Source organism: Macrosteles quadrilineatus, unplaced genomic scaffold (genome assembly GCF_028750875.1).
Source record: "Macrosteles quadrilineatus isolate MER2022 unplaced genomic scaffold, UCM_ALF_1.0 Scaffold_9__3_contigs__length_116548681, whole genome shotgun sequence".
Lineage (NCBI taxonomy): Eukaryota > Metazoa > Arthropoda > Insecta > Hemiptera > Cicadellidae > Macrosteles > Macrosteles quadrilineatus.
In genome coordinates, this window is record NW_026542602.1 from 19,886,334 (window position 1) to 19,901,917 (window position 15,584).

Below are 15,584 nucleotides of genomic sequence, written 5' to 3' on the forward strand. Positions count from 1 at the left end.
GAATTTATATAAACAGGATTTGAGGTACTTTCCTGTTAAAGGGAACATTCATTATTATCGATGGTTTATTTCGCTATATCGATATTTTTGTTTACCGATCCATTACATATCGACAACTTATATTGTTTAGGCTAAAATAGTCTATTATATGGAATGAAACTGTTCTAAGCTAACCTAACATAACCAACCAAACTTGCTGTACTATTTAAAAATTCCTTTTGATAACAGAAAAGGCAAGTTAAACATGGAATGTTACACAGCAAGTTTTGTTAGTTATGTTAGGTTATTTTTTTTAGAACGGTATCATTTCATTATTGTTTGTTGATACTGAACAATTTTTATCGTAGTTGTCAGCTGATATGTTTCATTTTGTTAATATCGATATATCGAGAATAAATCATCGATAATAATGAATGTTCCCTTTAACAGGAAAGTACCGGATTTGATCTAGGTTTCTCAGGTTTAAATCCCACGCTACTACCACTAGGTTGGAACGTATATCAAAATTTGGATGGACTATCAGATATTAACAAAAGTAAAAAAAAACACACAATCCGAACTAAGCATACATTCGGATACAAAACAAATAGAGTTAAAATTGCTGATCTTTTAAAAAAATAGTGCTGTGGTAAAAAACTCTTGAGAGAAATAGGCATATAAGGTGTTAAGGTGTGCGATATTTTAATCTAAAATGATTAATTAATCAGGAATTCATGTTAATACACCACAGAGTCCAAAACATTTAGCTGGCTTCTCAACTGTACAGTACGTATGCGGAGTTGGGCTAGAGTGGTGCATTGTCCAAGTTTTACAAAGGAGACAGACTTTTGTTAAACGACTTGAGACTTAAGTTTGCCATTCAGTAAACACCCACTAGGGATCATTACTTGTGTTGCTGCTTGCTGCACGTTTAGTTGGCACATCACCAAATATATGATTGCTTCATATTAGTTTCAAATGATTTCTTTTAGGCGTATAGCTAAAACAAATATTTTTTTAATCCCAAAAATTTAACGTAGACGTTGTAAATAAAAACTGTTTGCAAGCGTTACTCAAACTATTTGTATTTCATCAATCAAGCAATATATTTTCAAAACAGTGATTGACGTGTGTAATGTATTCACATATAAGACGGTGAATACACCCAATGGATTGTATATCATACATGATTAAGTTTGTTTGATCATACCAAACTTAAGACATAATATAACATGTAATGAGGAGAATTACATTGTTTTCCTGCTTGAGTACTACTGAATACATTTCAATAACCATCACTAAGTTTCCTTTATGGCTACTTACTACGAAAGAAATGAAGGAAAATTCGTATCGTTAACAATTGTTTGATAGAAAAGTTATGGTCAAAAATATTTATAATAAAATGGTGAAAGATCTGTTGCGCTGATTTATGAACAAGATGAATCGACTGTAGTGATAAGTTTTCCTGGAATTTTCAATATTAATTATGAAAATACTTCATGTGAATATGGCCTCTCGCCTAAAGGGTTCGAATATGATTAGAGTTTTTAGCTAAAATCGATCACTTGTTACAATACAATTTTCTGTACCGTATTTTTCATAATATCAATAAAATATTTTTTGCTATAAGACTTTTTCAATGACCAACTCGTAATTAAAAATGTAAGTTTTTTTGTGTGAAAAGCATAACTTAATTCATAGAGAAACATGACATTTGACTGGCTATCCAATTTGTTGTAGTGCTTGCCTTCAAGTTTACATAGCACTAGTTCAAATCCAAGTGACATTTTCTACTCGAATGTATTGTGTCATTGTGCTTTTGTCATTCATGAATTTAACTCACAAAAGAAAAAGAGTAAACAATTCCTCTGGCACAAATAAACATACTAAACAAATAAAAAAAAATAAAAACAGGAATTTTATGGCTAGTTCTAAAGAAATGTATTCACTTACCGATGGAGATGAAGATTTTGCGGACCAGAGTGATGGAGATGTTTCGTTTAACGAGGAAGTCCACGAGGAACCCACAGATGAGGGCGAATATCCACATGACAAGGTAGGGAGCAGCAGACAGTAGGCCGTTCTGGAACATCGGGGTACAGATTATCTTATTTTTGTGTCTACCCCAATGGAATGTTTAATAAAAAAGGTTTATTTGTGTTTTAAGATTATGTTTTAAAATGTATTGTAATCAGGTCATGTGAGTGGCTCAATAATCTACGTTTTTCTTAGTAAAATAGCTCTAGACGATAAAACCGTCCAATACTGAATAAAGCGAGCTTTATGTAATTATAGTAATACTACTACATAGTATTGTGTTTTATTGAAGAATCGATCCAATTGGACGAGAAGGATCCTGACTGATGCGTTTTTGTACCAGGTTGACATAGGTTGTCATTAATCGATGTAAAGGAACGTAGTGGTTATAAGATTATAAAAAGCTTTTCCCATATTTTTCAAACGTTTCGTGTTTGCTGCAAACCAGCATTGCTTCCTAAAATGTTTTAATTATACAAAATTATTTATCTTACACCCCCATTAGATAATTGTGTAAGGTATTACCAACCATTTCTACCTCACCCGTTTCTCAGAATTAACGAGGACAGTTTTAATCCGTATCATTTTTATAAATTCTGGTTTTTAAGGTTTAATTTTGTTTATTTTTTATCGTATAGAAAAAGGAATCTTAACGAAAAACAGAATAGTTACAGTATTATTCAAATAGTTCACCAGATTCGTCTAAAAAAGCAATACTGTATAAACTGAGTAACTACTCTAATGATGTGACAACTTAAAACACATTAGACGACGATGTCGTTGTACGTCTCCTCACTTCACTTCGAGATAAAGATTGAAACTAAGACAAATCGAAAATAAACGATTTGAGAGAAGTCGTGATTTGAGAGAAGTCGTGATTTGAGAGAAGTGACGAATGGATGGGTAGACAAAGCGATTTGAGGTCGAGAGATATGTATTGTTCCTGCCTTTCCTCAATTTAGGTTTGAAACGTTTTACCCGTTTATATAAGAGTATATTAATGGTGCTGGAGTACAAATTGTCCAAAAATAGTTTTCACCTACCTCAGGATAATTAAATAGATTTCTTTAAATTTAATGTAATCTAAGAAACTACAAGGTTGACTTTAAAAGTTTTAAAAAAATTACCAAAATTAAAATCACTGTTGAAATCACGCGTTTTTAAACATAATTTATTGTTTGTTATTTTTTACTAAATGGTTGAATTTATATAGTCGTAGTTTTAGTTATGCAGTATTAGTTATATGATGTTAATAAGATGGATAACAATTTAAAGTACAAAATATTTGGTAATTTCTAAAACAATATATCTCAAGGCTTTTGATATTTGGAAGTTATCCAACATATAGAAATGTCTAACTGTAAATAAAAATATCGATAGCTTATTGTTTTCCAAGTAAGTGGGCCTACTACTTACAAAAAAGACTGCAACCGGTTGGGTACATTTTTAAATAATATGTAATTGGAGAAACTTAAAGTCCCGCACTCTAATAACTAGACATGCTAGAGGATGAACTTATTTAGAATAATACAGAGGAAATTCATCCCAATTGTTTGGAACATTATACTCTAGTAAGACACTAGAGATACATGTCTATATCACAACTCAATGCATTGCTCAATAAAACTGCATTCACTCAATGACGAGTAAAAGTATTATAAACATATAGACATTTTAAATTTAATTTATTAAATTATTTCTCTTTACGAACAATAGAAAACGTTCGCTGACCCCTCATAGAAATAAAAAGTAAAGATGATCGCAAGATCTCAGGTTCAAGTCACGTTCTCATGGGCAAAGACCTGGCTGAGAACAAGCCAGGCATAGATTGAATTTCGATCTGGAATGCATCGTAGAAGAAATTGTAACCGATGGGAACAATCGACGAGAAACAATATTGTTCCCATCGATTCCAAGAAATTATACATGCATAGAGAAATTATTTTACTTACGGTCAGCACCACGCCCTCTGGAGGCTGGACATGAGGGGAGAAGCCAATGAGGACGATGATCGGAGATATTCCACCGATGATTGGAGGGTAGGCGTTTCCCGAAGACATCGGGGGAAGAACCAAACATCGAAGGAGGGAAAGGAGGTCTTGGAGACGAAAATGGTTAATCAGTCTTGGAGAGGTCTGAGGAAGTAACACTTCAAAGAAGAACAGCCGTGGGGTTGTGGTGTCCTCGTGGTCTCGAGTCTGGTCGGGATCTTAATAGGCGCTTCAGACTAACCCGCTAAGTCACTGTCCCTACTCGATCCGGGACTCCCGGCGGTATCTTTGAAGTGTTACTTCCTCAGACCTCTCCAAGACTGATTAACCATTTTCGTCTCCAAGACCTCCTTTCCCTCCTTCGATGTTTGGTTCTTCCCCCGATGTCTTCGGGAAACGCCTACCCTCCAATCATCGGTGGAATATCTCCGATCATCGTCCTCATTGGCTTCTCCCCTCATGTCCAGCCTCCAGAGGGCGTGGTGCTGACCGTAAGTAAAATAATTTCTCTATGCATGTATAATTTCTTGGAATCGATGGGAACAATATTGTTTCTCGTCGATTGTTCCCATCGGTTACAATTTCTTCTACGATGCATTCCAGATCGAAATTCAATCTATGCCTGGCTTGTTCTCAGCCAGGTCTTTGCCCATGAGAACGTGACTTGAACCTGAGATCTTGCGATCATCTTTACTTTTTATTTCTATGAGGGGTCAGCGAACGTTTTCTATTGTTCGTAAAGAGAAATAATTTAATAAATTAAATTTAAAATGTCCATATGTTTATATTAGACCCATGATATTTATTTAATCAAAGAAGCAACTAGTATAACACCCTTACTTTATAGCTACCTACTAATTCACAGCAGAACTAGCTACCTGATGGATAGAAAAGTGCATGACACTCTTCATGTACTTGGGCAGGTCTGTGATGATGGTGAACAGTCCCCAGTCATGGCCTATCTGAGCGATGATGAGACCCCAGAGAGGAACTGATGAGAGGATGTGACGCCACGGGGTTGGTGGCAGGTCCTAGGAAAATTATATATTATAAAGATTGCCGTTGTTGTTCAAAGGTTTATTGCGGACATTTTCCATCACAAATGTAAAAAAACAATACACAAACGCCCAACCTAAGTTGGAATACACTACAGAGGGTAGCAGTAAAGAAATATGCACTGTATAGCAGTCAAGTCATGACACAACATGCAAATAATAACCAATCACAAAACACTATAATCTATAAAAGGTGTAACGTAAAAAGCTCACACAATGGAACACTAATAGCACCGTTCGCAATGATTCCACCAATGAAACTGAAAATATAAACTCACAAGGACGTAATAACCACCATTAGGCCTAAATAAACATTTTACTGATCATAATGGTAATGGTAGGCCTAATCCGATATTGACCAATGCTATCTCATAAAGTTACCTGAGCGTATTAAGGTTCAAGTGGAATTGGTCGTATTTATAGAATTTACTGCAAAATTAGAATCCTGGATTAACAATCAACTATTCAAGCTATTTTTGGCAAAACCACACAAATGCTCACGCTCAGTCTATATTAAAAGTGCGTTTAGTGGTAATGCATGCGCAGTTTTAATCTTTTCTGAGAGCTATTGGGGTATTATATTTATAAAATAGTTTTCCAGGTAATAAATTCATGCAGATAAAAAAAAAACATTATTTTGTTTTGAATTGCATAAGTTACTTATGAATAGTTATTTGTGCAACTAGTGAGCAAAGTGAGCAATTGACTCACTCGAGAGAAATCCTTCCTCTTTAATAACGAGCCGTAGGCGAGCGAGGAATGGTTTCTTGAGTGAGGCAATTGTACTTTGCACTCGAGTTGCACATTATATTTTTCCTACAATTACCATAAAACAAATAAATTGGTGAAGAAACGAAACATATTTTTACACAGAAGTGAACTTTTAATATAACATTTAATGTGAAGTGACACATACAACAGTACAACAGCTGACCAGCTGATTTACAGCCAGTGCTGCCAACGTATTTCGAGCGCATACGACCTTGTCTGCATGTTACGCGCTCACTATTTCGTGCCTTCACATTACAAATCTGGAGTGAGACAATTAATTACACAATTGACAAGTAATTAGAGTGAGACAATGTTAACATTGTCTCACTGATGAGTGAATTGGCCACTTTGCTTTCTCAAATCAGTGAGAGAACATGTACATTGTTAGGTAACTGTAGGAAAAACTTATAGAAGATATTTTAACACGTTTTAGCAGGTAATTTAACTGTGTGTATCTACATGTTATCATAATGCAGATAAACAAAGAGAGTTTACATTCACTAACCTGTCGCTTCTTGGTCTGCCCAACACTTTGGCCCATGAGGAAGTCCCTCTCTGCGTCACTGATGAAAGGATGACTCTCAGGATCGCTGTAACACAGTATCTGCCACGCAGCGAGCCACACCAGGCCGGCGCAGCCGAACACGTAGAACACGTTGACCCAACCACCGTCCATGTAGCGGATCAGGATACCTCCCAGAGCCATGGACACCACGTTGCCTATCTGAGCTCCTGCAAGTAGACAAGTATTGTAGCTAATGTAAACATGTAGCGAATCAGGATGCCTCCCAGAGCCATGGACACCACGTTGCCTATCTGAGCTCCTGTAAGTAGACAAGTACTGTATCTAATGTAAACATGTAGCGAATTAGGATACCTCTCAGAGGCATGGTTAACACGTTGCCTATCTGAGCTCCTGCAAGTAGACATGTACTGTAGCTAATGTAAACATGTAGCGAATCAGGATGCCTCCCAGAGCCATGGACACCACGTTGCCTATCTGAGCTCCTGCAAGTAGACAGTACTGTAGCTAATGTAAACATGTAGCGAATCAGGATACCTCCCAAAGCCATGGACACCACGTTGCCTATCTAAGCTCCTGCAAGTATTGTAGCTAATATCTATAATATTAAAACGAAAGAGTGTTTTTTTATTTCACGATTCTAAATCAACCACTCGACGGATTTTCATGATTTTTTTGTTGAAAGAAAGATAATTTTGAGAACTAGGGAATGTCGAAGCCATAATTTTAGTTTAGGGTCCCAGTTTTTTAGAACTTAAGTTTCAATTTTTAAAAAGTCTAGCAGCCGACGCTAATGATTCTAAACTAGATTTGGCATAAAATAATTTGTTTAACATAACAGCTGTAGACATTCAGCTTTTGTGTCACAAATTCAGCATTTGGATAAAAATGTAAAGACATACTTAGGGTTGACTTATTTATACTATGTGTAATGCTAATCATTGATACGTTCAATTCTTCTGTAAGAGGATGACAGATTAATTGAATATACATAGTAAAATACTAGGTTGTTCAAATTATTTTTTAAAGCAATCTTTGTAATATTCGATTTGTTTCAGAGCAATATAATTTGTTTTAACTAACAGCTGGTTAATTATAAACTATGGAACTTTGAGGTTATTTTATTTACTCTTATTTTGTCCTTGATTATAGGAAATAAGTAAGATTAGTAGAGATAATTAGACCACAGTTTTAACCTAAATTAATTAAACCACAGTACAAATCGACTCTCTGTACATGAGTCTTAATAAAAAAGGATAAATGCAAATTATTTTACTGCTCCACTTTTCAAGGAAAGATTAGAAAAATAACAATGTTTACATATTTTAATTCTTAATGGTAGCCTTTTGTTTACAATTAATGTTTGTCTGCTTTAACTTTGTTTGGATTAGGCCCGGAAATATTGATGTCATAAAAAGAAGATCAAGAATAATCAGGAATCACGATTTTAAATTACCACCACAACCTCAGCCGGGTTTTATCTATAAGTATAAAAGAGGATGTTTGTATATATATTTGTTTGTTTGTTTGTTTGTTTGTTTGGCAGTGATAAACTCAGACACCGCTGAACCGATTGCCACGAAACTTGGTACATACGTGTAGAATGTCATGGAATAGGTTTATACACCATCAATTTCGTGATCCGTCCAATCGGCTCCACCCCAGTGGCTCTGGAGTTTCCCAAGTTAACCTTATGAGAAATGGAATTAAAAGAGAAAAGAATTTATTTATAAAAATAAATACCTCTGCCTTAAAAATAAGGTTGCCAATGACACAGAAAAATAGTACACATGAAATATCGAAGGATTATACACAGCTATGAGACTGATTAATTTTGATGTTTGCCATATAGATGTTTTCTCATTATGGCCAGTGAACCTCTTAATGTTTCATGAATAATAATTTTCAAAAAGGATCTGTCCAAATCATATTGTTTCCAAAAGTTCACAAAAAATCTTAACAGCTGTTTCAATTAAACAAGTTGGTTCTGTTCTATGATGTTCAATAGCATTAAAGTTACAAGGATTACCAACAGGGTGCAGCACTCTATTATTTCTTTCACATTTATGACAACAGCTAATTTGCAACTAAAAGGTGAGTGAGCGTAGCGAACAAACTTCAACCTGGAGGCGAGTTAGCGTAGCGAACGAGCTAACCTGAAGGCAAGTGAGCGTAGCGAACGAGCTAACCTGAAGGCAAGTGAGCGTAGCGAACGAGCTCCAACCTAAAGGTGAGTGAGCGTAGCGAACGAGCTCCAACCTAAAGGTGTGTAAGCGTAGCGAACGAACTTCAACCAGGACGTGATTGAGCCATGCGAACGAGATCATCTTGAAAATTAAGAAGTTAAACGGGGCAAAGCCCGCCGGATTATAAATAGTCAAAGGCAAGACAACGTCTGCCGGGTTCAGCTAGTACTAAGTTAATAATAAATCTAATCCAATCTAGTCTAGATAAAAAAATCTGCCTAATATGTGTCTTCTGACCAACAGTTTCTCCAGAAAAGATAGAGGCGGCACTCTTTGACTATGTGATCCATAGCTAGAGGCTTTGATCTATAAGACTGACCTTGTTCTCATTGTGTAATGACATGTCATTATCCTCCAATAGTTAAGTTACACCTACTTTTGTGATTGGTTCGAATATAAAAAAATATTTCAATGAAACCGGTGGACCATGATGAATATCTCAGTCTAAACGACGTTATACATATGGAATTTGGGAACAAAGTAACGGTGTCTTTTAGAAGCATAAGCCTAATCGTTTAGAATCAATATTTATTAAACAAAATTTAAATTTAAAGATACGATCAAATAAAGAAACCCACCTCATGATTGAGTTTAAAACACTTTTTACATACATTTTAGATTGGATTTATACCTTAAGCCATACGTTCTTAGAACTTTCTAAAACAGTGTTATTGCATACGTGTCCACGCTTATAATATTTTCTAACTCTTTTATATACATTATTGTGCATGTGATGAACAGAAAAACTACGTGAACGAACAGATTATGAAACACACGTTTACTAAAAAAGCACAGGCTTAATCCCACTTTACTTTTGATATATTACATTATAAAGTTTTTTTAGTATTTGTAACAGTAAACAATATTTATTTGCGATCAGAAACAGGTTACTATTTGATTTAAATAGTAAGTCTACAAATACACGATTAATAAAACAAGTACACGTTGTAAAAATAAAATGAATCCATAAATATGCTAATTATTTAATTTATCTATATACTATTATAAAGAAGAGGTGGTGTCTGTGTGTGTGTGTGTTTGTATGAGGTAATCTCAAAAACTACTGAACCGACTGGGCTCAAATTGCACACAAATGAAGCTACAGCTCCGAGGATACATATAGAACTATTCCCGCTTCGATATTGTCCTAGGGCTCTGCCCCGTGGGCTTTCAAAAATTTGAGGTGAGAGATTTAAAAGTAAATATTGATTGATGGTATCCATGGTAACAAAGAACAAACCTACAAAGTTTAAAAATGTAAACAAGCAGAACTAACTGTCAAACGAATTTTGATTTCACAATTCCACACAGCTGGTTCAAACATATTAAATACTACACGAATATTAGAACAGAGAGGGTAAGGATTATAAATTTAAAATAATGATGTCACTAAGCCCGAATGTAAACATTATTAACATTACTTAAATGGAGCTGTCAAACCATATGTTAATGTAATTTCATTAGTGTATGATTCTTTCAGTTACTTCATTTGTTTATGTTTATGATCTATTATACTGAGTCTGTTTTAATATTTGTGAAATGTTGTAATAATATTTTACAGGGAATAAATCTTTGTAAATAAATTGTTCATGGATATAGGAAATAATTAAGATTCTATAATCAGAAAGTTTTGGATGTACGGATGTATAGATGTATGGATGGATGTTTGTGACAAGTAAACGCGAAAAATACTAAACCGACAAGGTTGAAATTTAGTATGATGATAACTGACATTCCCGATAAACATATAGACATATTATTCTTACCTCAAAAATCCTTTCAGGCTCCGCCCCAGTGGCTCTGGCTCTGGAGTTTCTCATGTAAACCTTATGAGTATTCATATTTAAAGAAATTAAAGAATTTCGTCAGCCGTTTCAACTTCACAAGTTGGTTCTATGATATTAAATAGCATTAAAAAGGTATAAGGCTTACCAACAGGGTGCAGCACTATTATGTTTTTTTGCATTTATGACCAGAGCTAATTTTAACCAACTAGCAACAAAAAGTTGTGGTACACAATGAGAACTTAACTGTTTTCATGGTTTAGGTGCAGTGGTAGAATATTAGGGCTATGGTAGATACTATAGGACACTATATGATACTATATAATACCATTTAAATTAAAAGACCAAATTTTAATAAACCGTGTCCTCTCACATAACTAAAAGCATTTATACTTATATGCCAACCCCGTACGAAGGACGGGTACTCTGCTAGTTTTTAATATTTTTAATGAGAATTGAGAGTAAATAAACTTTGTTACATACCAGCAAATACAACCGCGCCAAGTCGTCCCCTCTCCTGTGGAGGAGCCCATTGGGCTAACATGACGTTGAGGCTGGGGTACATTGGACCCTGAGAACAGAACAGTAAAACGTTAGTTCTGCTACAAACCCTAAAAATACAACGCATAGTGATAAAAAAACAACTGAAATAGTTATTTGTGTAACTAGTGTGCGAAGTGGCACTTTGATGTACATGAGATAAATGTTTACGCACAAAAGCGTTTTCTACGAGCGAAATGAGAAACACTGCATCAGCTGGTCGTAGTCGTAGTATCATTAACTGTTGCCTTATTTTCAAGCGTAAATTAAACTTTTGTGTTGCTTGGTTGGAATACTGGAGTGCGGCAAACAATAGTGCGGTAAAGTTAAAATGAATGCGGCAAAAGTAAGTAAAATGCATCAATTAGCTACTTGGCGTACTATAATCAGCGCAAGGAAGCCCACTTTGACAGGTAACTGTAGAAAACAAGATGGTTTTATTGAACATAGGTAGAGCTGTTATGAATTACTATCACACTCTTTTGTCGTTCGACATTTTTTATTAATTATGATGGTTTTCATGAAATTTTAATTTGTATTTTAAACCCCCTATATTAATATTACACAACCTATCTTAGACATTCAAATGTATGTTAGTTTGAATATGAAATGTAATACAGATTTTGTCCCGAAGTTAAATTGAGAAAATGATAACTTAATAACTTACCAAATAAATTAAATTCCGAGAATGCACGAGTGTCAAACAGGGACGGAAAAGAAAATCGAGCATACATACCAATATAAACAAACGAATGTTTATTCTCTGTTGAGAATAAACATACAATAGTTATTGTAACTACGTGTAACATGTTATTCTAAAAAAATTGCTATTGGCGTATTAAATATATAGATGGAGGTTCCATGTATGCACATGTGCTGATTGTATAAACATCAAATATCTTTGCCGTAAATATTCCCTATTTGGTTGCTGTAACTGGTCTACGATTTATCGTATTCTGAGTAAATATGTACTTGATGTATGCATGTGATAAATAAAAAAAGTTGTTATGAAAAATATTTAAGAATATATATTGAATTGTGTATTTCCACAACCCGTTAAATGTATCTTTGTTTATTTGAGAAAAATGAACACAAATCATGATTCATACTAATTAAGGATCAAAGAAGTAGTGTTTTCAGATTTTGTTATAGTAGAGAACATTTTATATAGGCCTATATATAGATTCAATAAACCTAATTTAACATAAGAATAAAATTTTCCCGATCATAACTGAAGTAAGGTTATATTAAAGTTCCTTAGGTATTTTATTAGGATCATTGTAACCTAAATAATGAGCCATTCAAGTATGTTTTAACATAATAATACCCATTCGGATGTATTTAAGGCACAATTTCTTCTGTACTAATTAGAAAAGGGAAGTGTATTTACTAGATCGATTCATGCTACCGTTGTTTAAGATGACAATACGTTTTACTCGTCTATGTAGAATTGTAAGTAAACAAATTTTCCCACACTTATTTCGCACTAAATTATTAACTTGGAGTTGAGTTTCGAGTAACATTTTCAATCACCGACACTATGTAACTAGTATTTATCCGAAGTGTTTTACTAAAACGGCGACCCATGTAATGTGTTGTACTGTATGAGCACGCGAACTTAGCAAATACAATGTTTCTGAGAAACTAATGTACTACATTGCCGATATAGCATTTCTTAGTAACTACCTATACTGCTTTACCAACACTTTGACTAGTAGTATTCTACAACAATATCAACACTGTTTCAGCAGTAGCGTTGTCATATTGATATAAATTACACTAGAAACTGTATGCTGTAACTGGATTAGTTAATTAAGTTGTCGTTATTGAGCGACTCAGTCAATTATCCGCAGAGTGAGGTGTAATTGAGTTGTGTATGCAATTAATTAATATCGTACACTTGACTCTTTACATTGTAATGAATATAACGCATTTATTAGTATTATTATTCAAATTGAAGTATTAGGTACAGTTTGATTTTGCAAAAGTATAGCTTCAAAGTGTTTTTTAATCAATCCAAGTTACAATTACAAGTGAAGACACTGATTAACAACAAAACAAGCTTGTATGTCGGCATCCCACTTTTCTCCACTTCATTGCCGATCAGCTGATATGGATTGTTGCATATATATCTCTACATATTATAGATACATATCATCGTATTATTGGGAATTTACTTCTCTGTGTTGTAAATAAGACTCGACTTTGAGATTTCTTAAGCTTAAAGTATATAATTATTTTGCAAAAAAATATGTTAAATTAAGTTTCCAGTTGTGAATCCAGTACTTGGGAAATACACTTTTATTGAAATTTACATATTTAAGGAAACATGATCCTTAGGAAGCAAAATAAAAGTTATACTTACAATGAATACTCTACTTTAGCTTGTGAAAATACCATGTTGAGTCATAATTACAATATACTCCTAATAACACTTAGACTAGCCACCTCATTGATAACCATGCAACAATGCATATGAGCTGATCGGCAATGAAGTAAATAAAACAGGGTACTTAATATTTGGGTTGTGTAAAAAAAAAACGCCCTTTATGATCATTATGGAGTTTTTCAGCAACCTCTCTCATAAATTAACACAGTGCCCTAGATATATAATGAAATAAAGACTGGCTAGTACATTTTGTTTAAAGAAAGACTTTTTAACTGGTCAAGCATCCAATTATAAACAACTTAAGCCATTTTATATGATGATACCACAACAACAAGGTTGATTTTAACCGAATCAACCTTGTTGATTCGGTTATAATGGAAGATGAGTGTGACATTGCGTGTAACATTTTTACAGACTAAAATCAGCTCCCATAGTCATTTTGATAAAAGTCCAATAATTGAGGTCAGTCGAACTACTTTAAACCAATCATAAAGCTATTTATTTTTAATACGATTGAACCGGTGACCTCCCGACTGTGAGCACTATAACCACTCAGCTACCCAGCCAGTCTGTAAAGTGTGTGTATGCAATAGTATTTTACTCCAGATCGCCAGTTTTAGGTTCAGGGAACACCGATAAATCTCTCCTGCCACTAATATCTGTATGAATTTATTCACTGTACTATGTGGGATGAATCAAAATGGGATGAAATTTCAAACGTACCTGTCCCATTCCGATGCAGAACCGTATGAAGATGAGCCAAGCAGGCCCCATCCTTGCTGCCCACGGTGTCAGCAGTGTTCCTATGGTGGATGTCAGAAGTCCTAGACTCAGCACGTGTTTGCCTCCGCACCTCTCCGCCAGCAGCCCTCCAGGCAGCTGCGTCAGCACGTAGCCCCAGAACACTGCTGAGAGGATCACCCCCTGGGTAGCCTCTGACCAGTCGAACTCTGCCGACTGTAATGTATCAACTAATTAAAAAGTGCTGAGGAATAAGATTTAAGAGATGATTTATTTGAAGTCCTTCCTTCACATTATTGGACGCTTAGGATGATTTAATCCACGCTACTTTAGAATAGGCCTAGAGAGTTATCCCAAAAGAATTCATTTTCCCATGGCAAAAGACCTCGGGCATCGAAGCCTCGCACTCTACCACTACCAGCCCTCTCCCATGGGAGTAAAATATAGCAACATAAATACTAACCCAGATACACTCTTATAGTCATTAGGTGTATTTCAACTCATGTGTATGTTTAAATATTATTAAAATATGCACAACATTTAACATTACTACTAAAACTCACGTATGGTGTTGAATAATTGCAAAAAGTAGTAGTTGTGGTCATAGCACGTCTCAATTATAAACCTACATTATAAAAATGTTTCTGAGGAAAATGTTTTTGAAAAAGATTATCTTAAATATCTCACAAAATACTATAAATAAAACGTGCTTAAGGTTTAATAAAGCTAAAAGTGGAAAGTTGTGGGTTCACATTTTAGCGAATTTCCCATAGGGAATAAGCTATTACCGTAGGTCTCATGGTAAGACCTAGACCCGGGACCGATTTACTTTTTCGTTTTGAGGTCCCCAGAGGCCAAAAACACCATCCGTTCAAATTCATATATATATTTATATATATATATATATATATTTATATATATATATATTTATATATATATATATATATTTTTATATATATATATATATATATTTATATATGTGTCCGTTAGCGCGATAACTCGAGCAAAATTGATCCGATTTTGATGAAATTTGGTACAAACGTGTAAACCTACATTTATTCGAACGAGTTCGCGAACCAGCATATTCGGACCATGGGATCAGGGGTTTATGGGAGGTTTTATGGGGTAAAAATGGGTTTTTCTCATTTTTGACCCTAAAAACTTTAAATTTCTAAATTTCTCTCTAGACCATTTTGAAGAGCTTAAAAAAACAAATAATTTAGTATATTGAAGTGTTTTTGAATGTTCATTGACTACGGAGAAAATTAAAAAAATTGTAAATTTAAAATTCCCATGTTGTTCATATGGAGAATAAATAAACTGTTCTAATTTGCTTGTTTATGGATATATTTTAATCAAATTTGGCAATTTGGTTTATTTCATACTAAGCTATCAATATTTCAATTGAAAAAACACACCTCAACATCTTCCCCGTAGCAGCAAACCTAACTACTCACTAAAATTAATGTTATTTAAAAATGGAAATAAATCTGAAAATTTATAGGGAATATTTTAGTAGAAATCAAGC

At 34.3% G+C, this 15,584-nt stretch overlaps 1 protein-coding gene across 2 annotated transcripts in view; it reads right to left on the reverse strand.

Annotated features, from left to right (window-relative positions):
* Positions 1-15,584, reverse strand: part of LOC129002511 (putative inorganic phosphate cotransporter) — a 37,195-nt gene that overhangs the window by 2,572 nt on the left and 19,039 nt on the right. For both annotated transcript variants that reach the window (XM_054430371.1, XM_054430372.1), the window contains exons 3-7: positions 14,039-14,272; positions 10,870-10,957; positions 6,339-6,565; positions 4,886-5,038; positions 1,933-2,062 (exon numbers count right to left, since the gene is read on the reverse strand). In XM_054430371.1, coding sequence (XP_054286346.1) covers positions 1,933-2,062; positions 4,886-5,038; positions 6,339-6,565; positions 10,870-10,957; positions 14,039-14,272 — 832 coding nt within the window. The remainder of the gene's footprint in view (positions 1-1,932; positions 2,063-4,885; positions 5,039-6,338; positions 6,566-10,869; positions 10,958-14,038; positions 14,273-15,584) is intronic.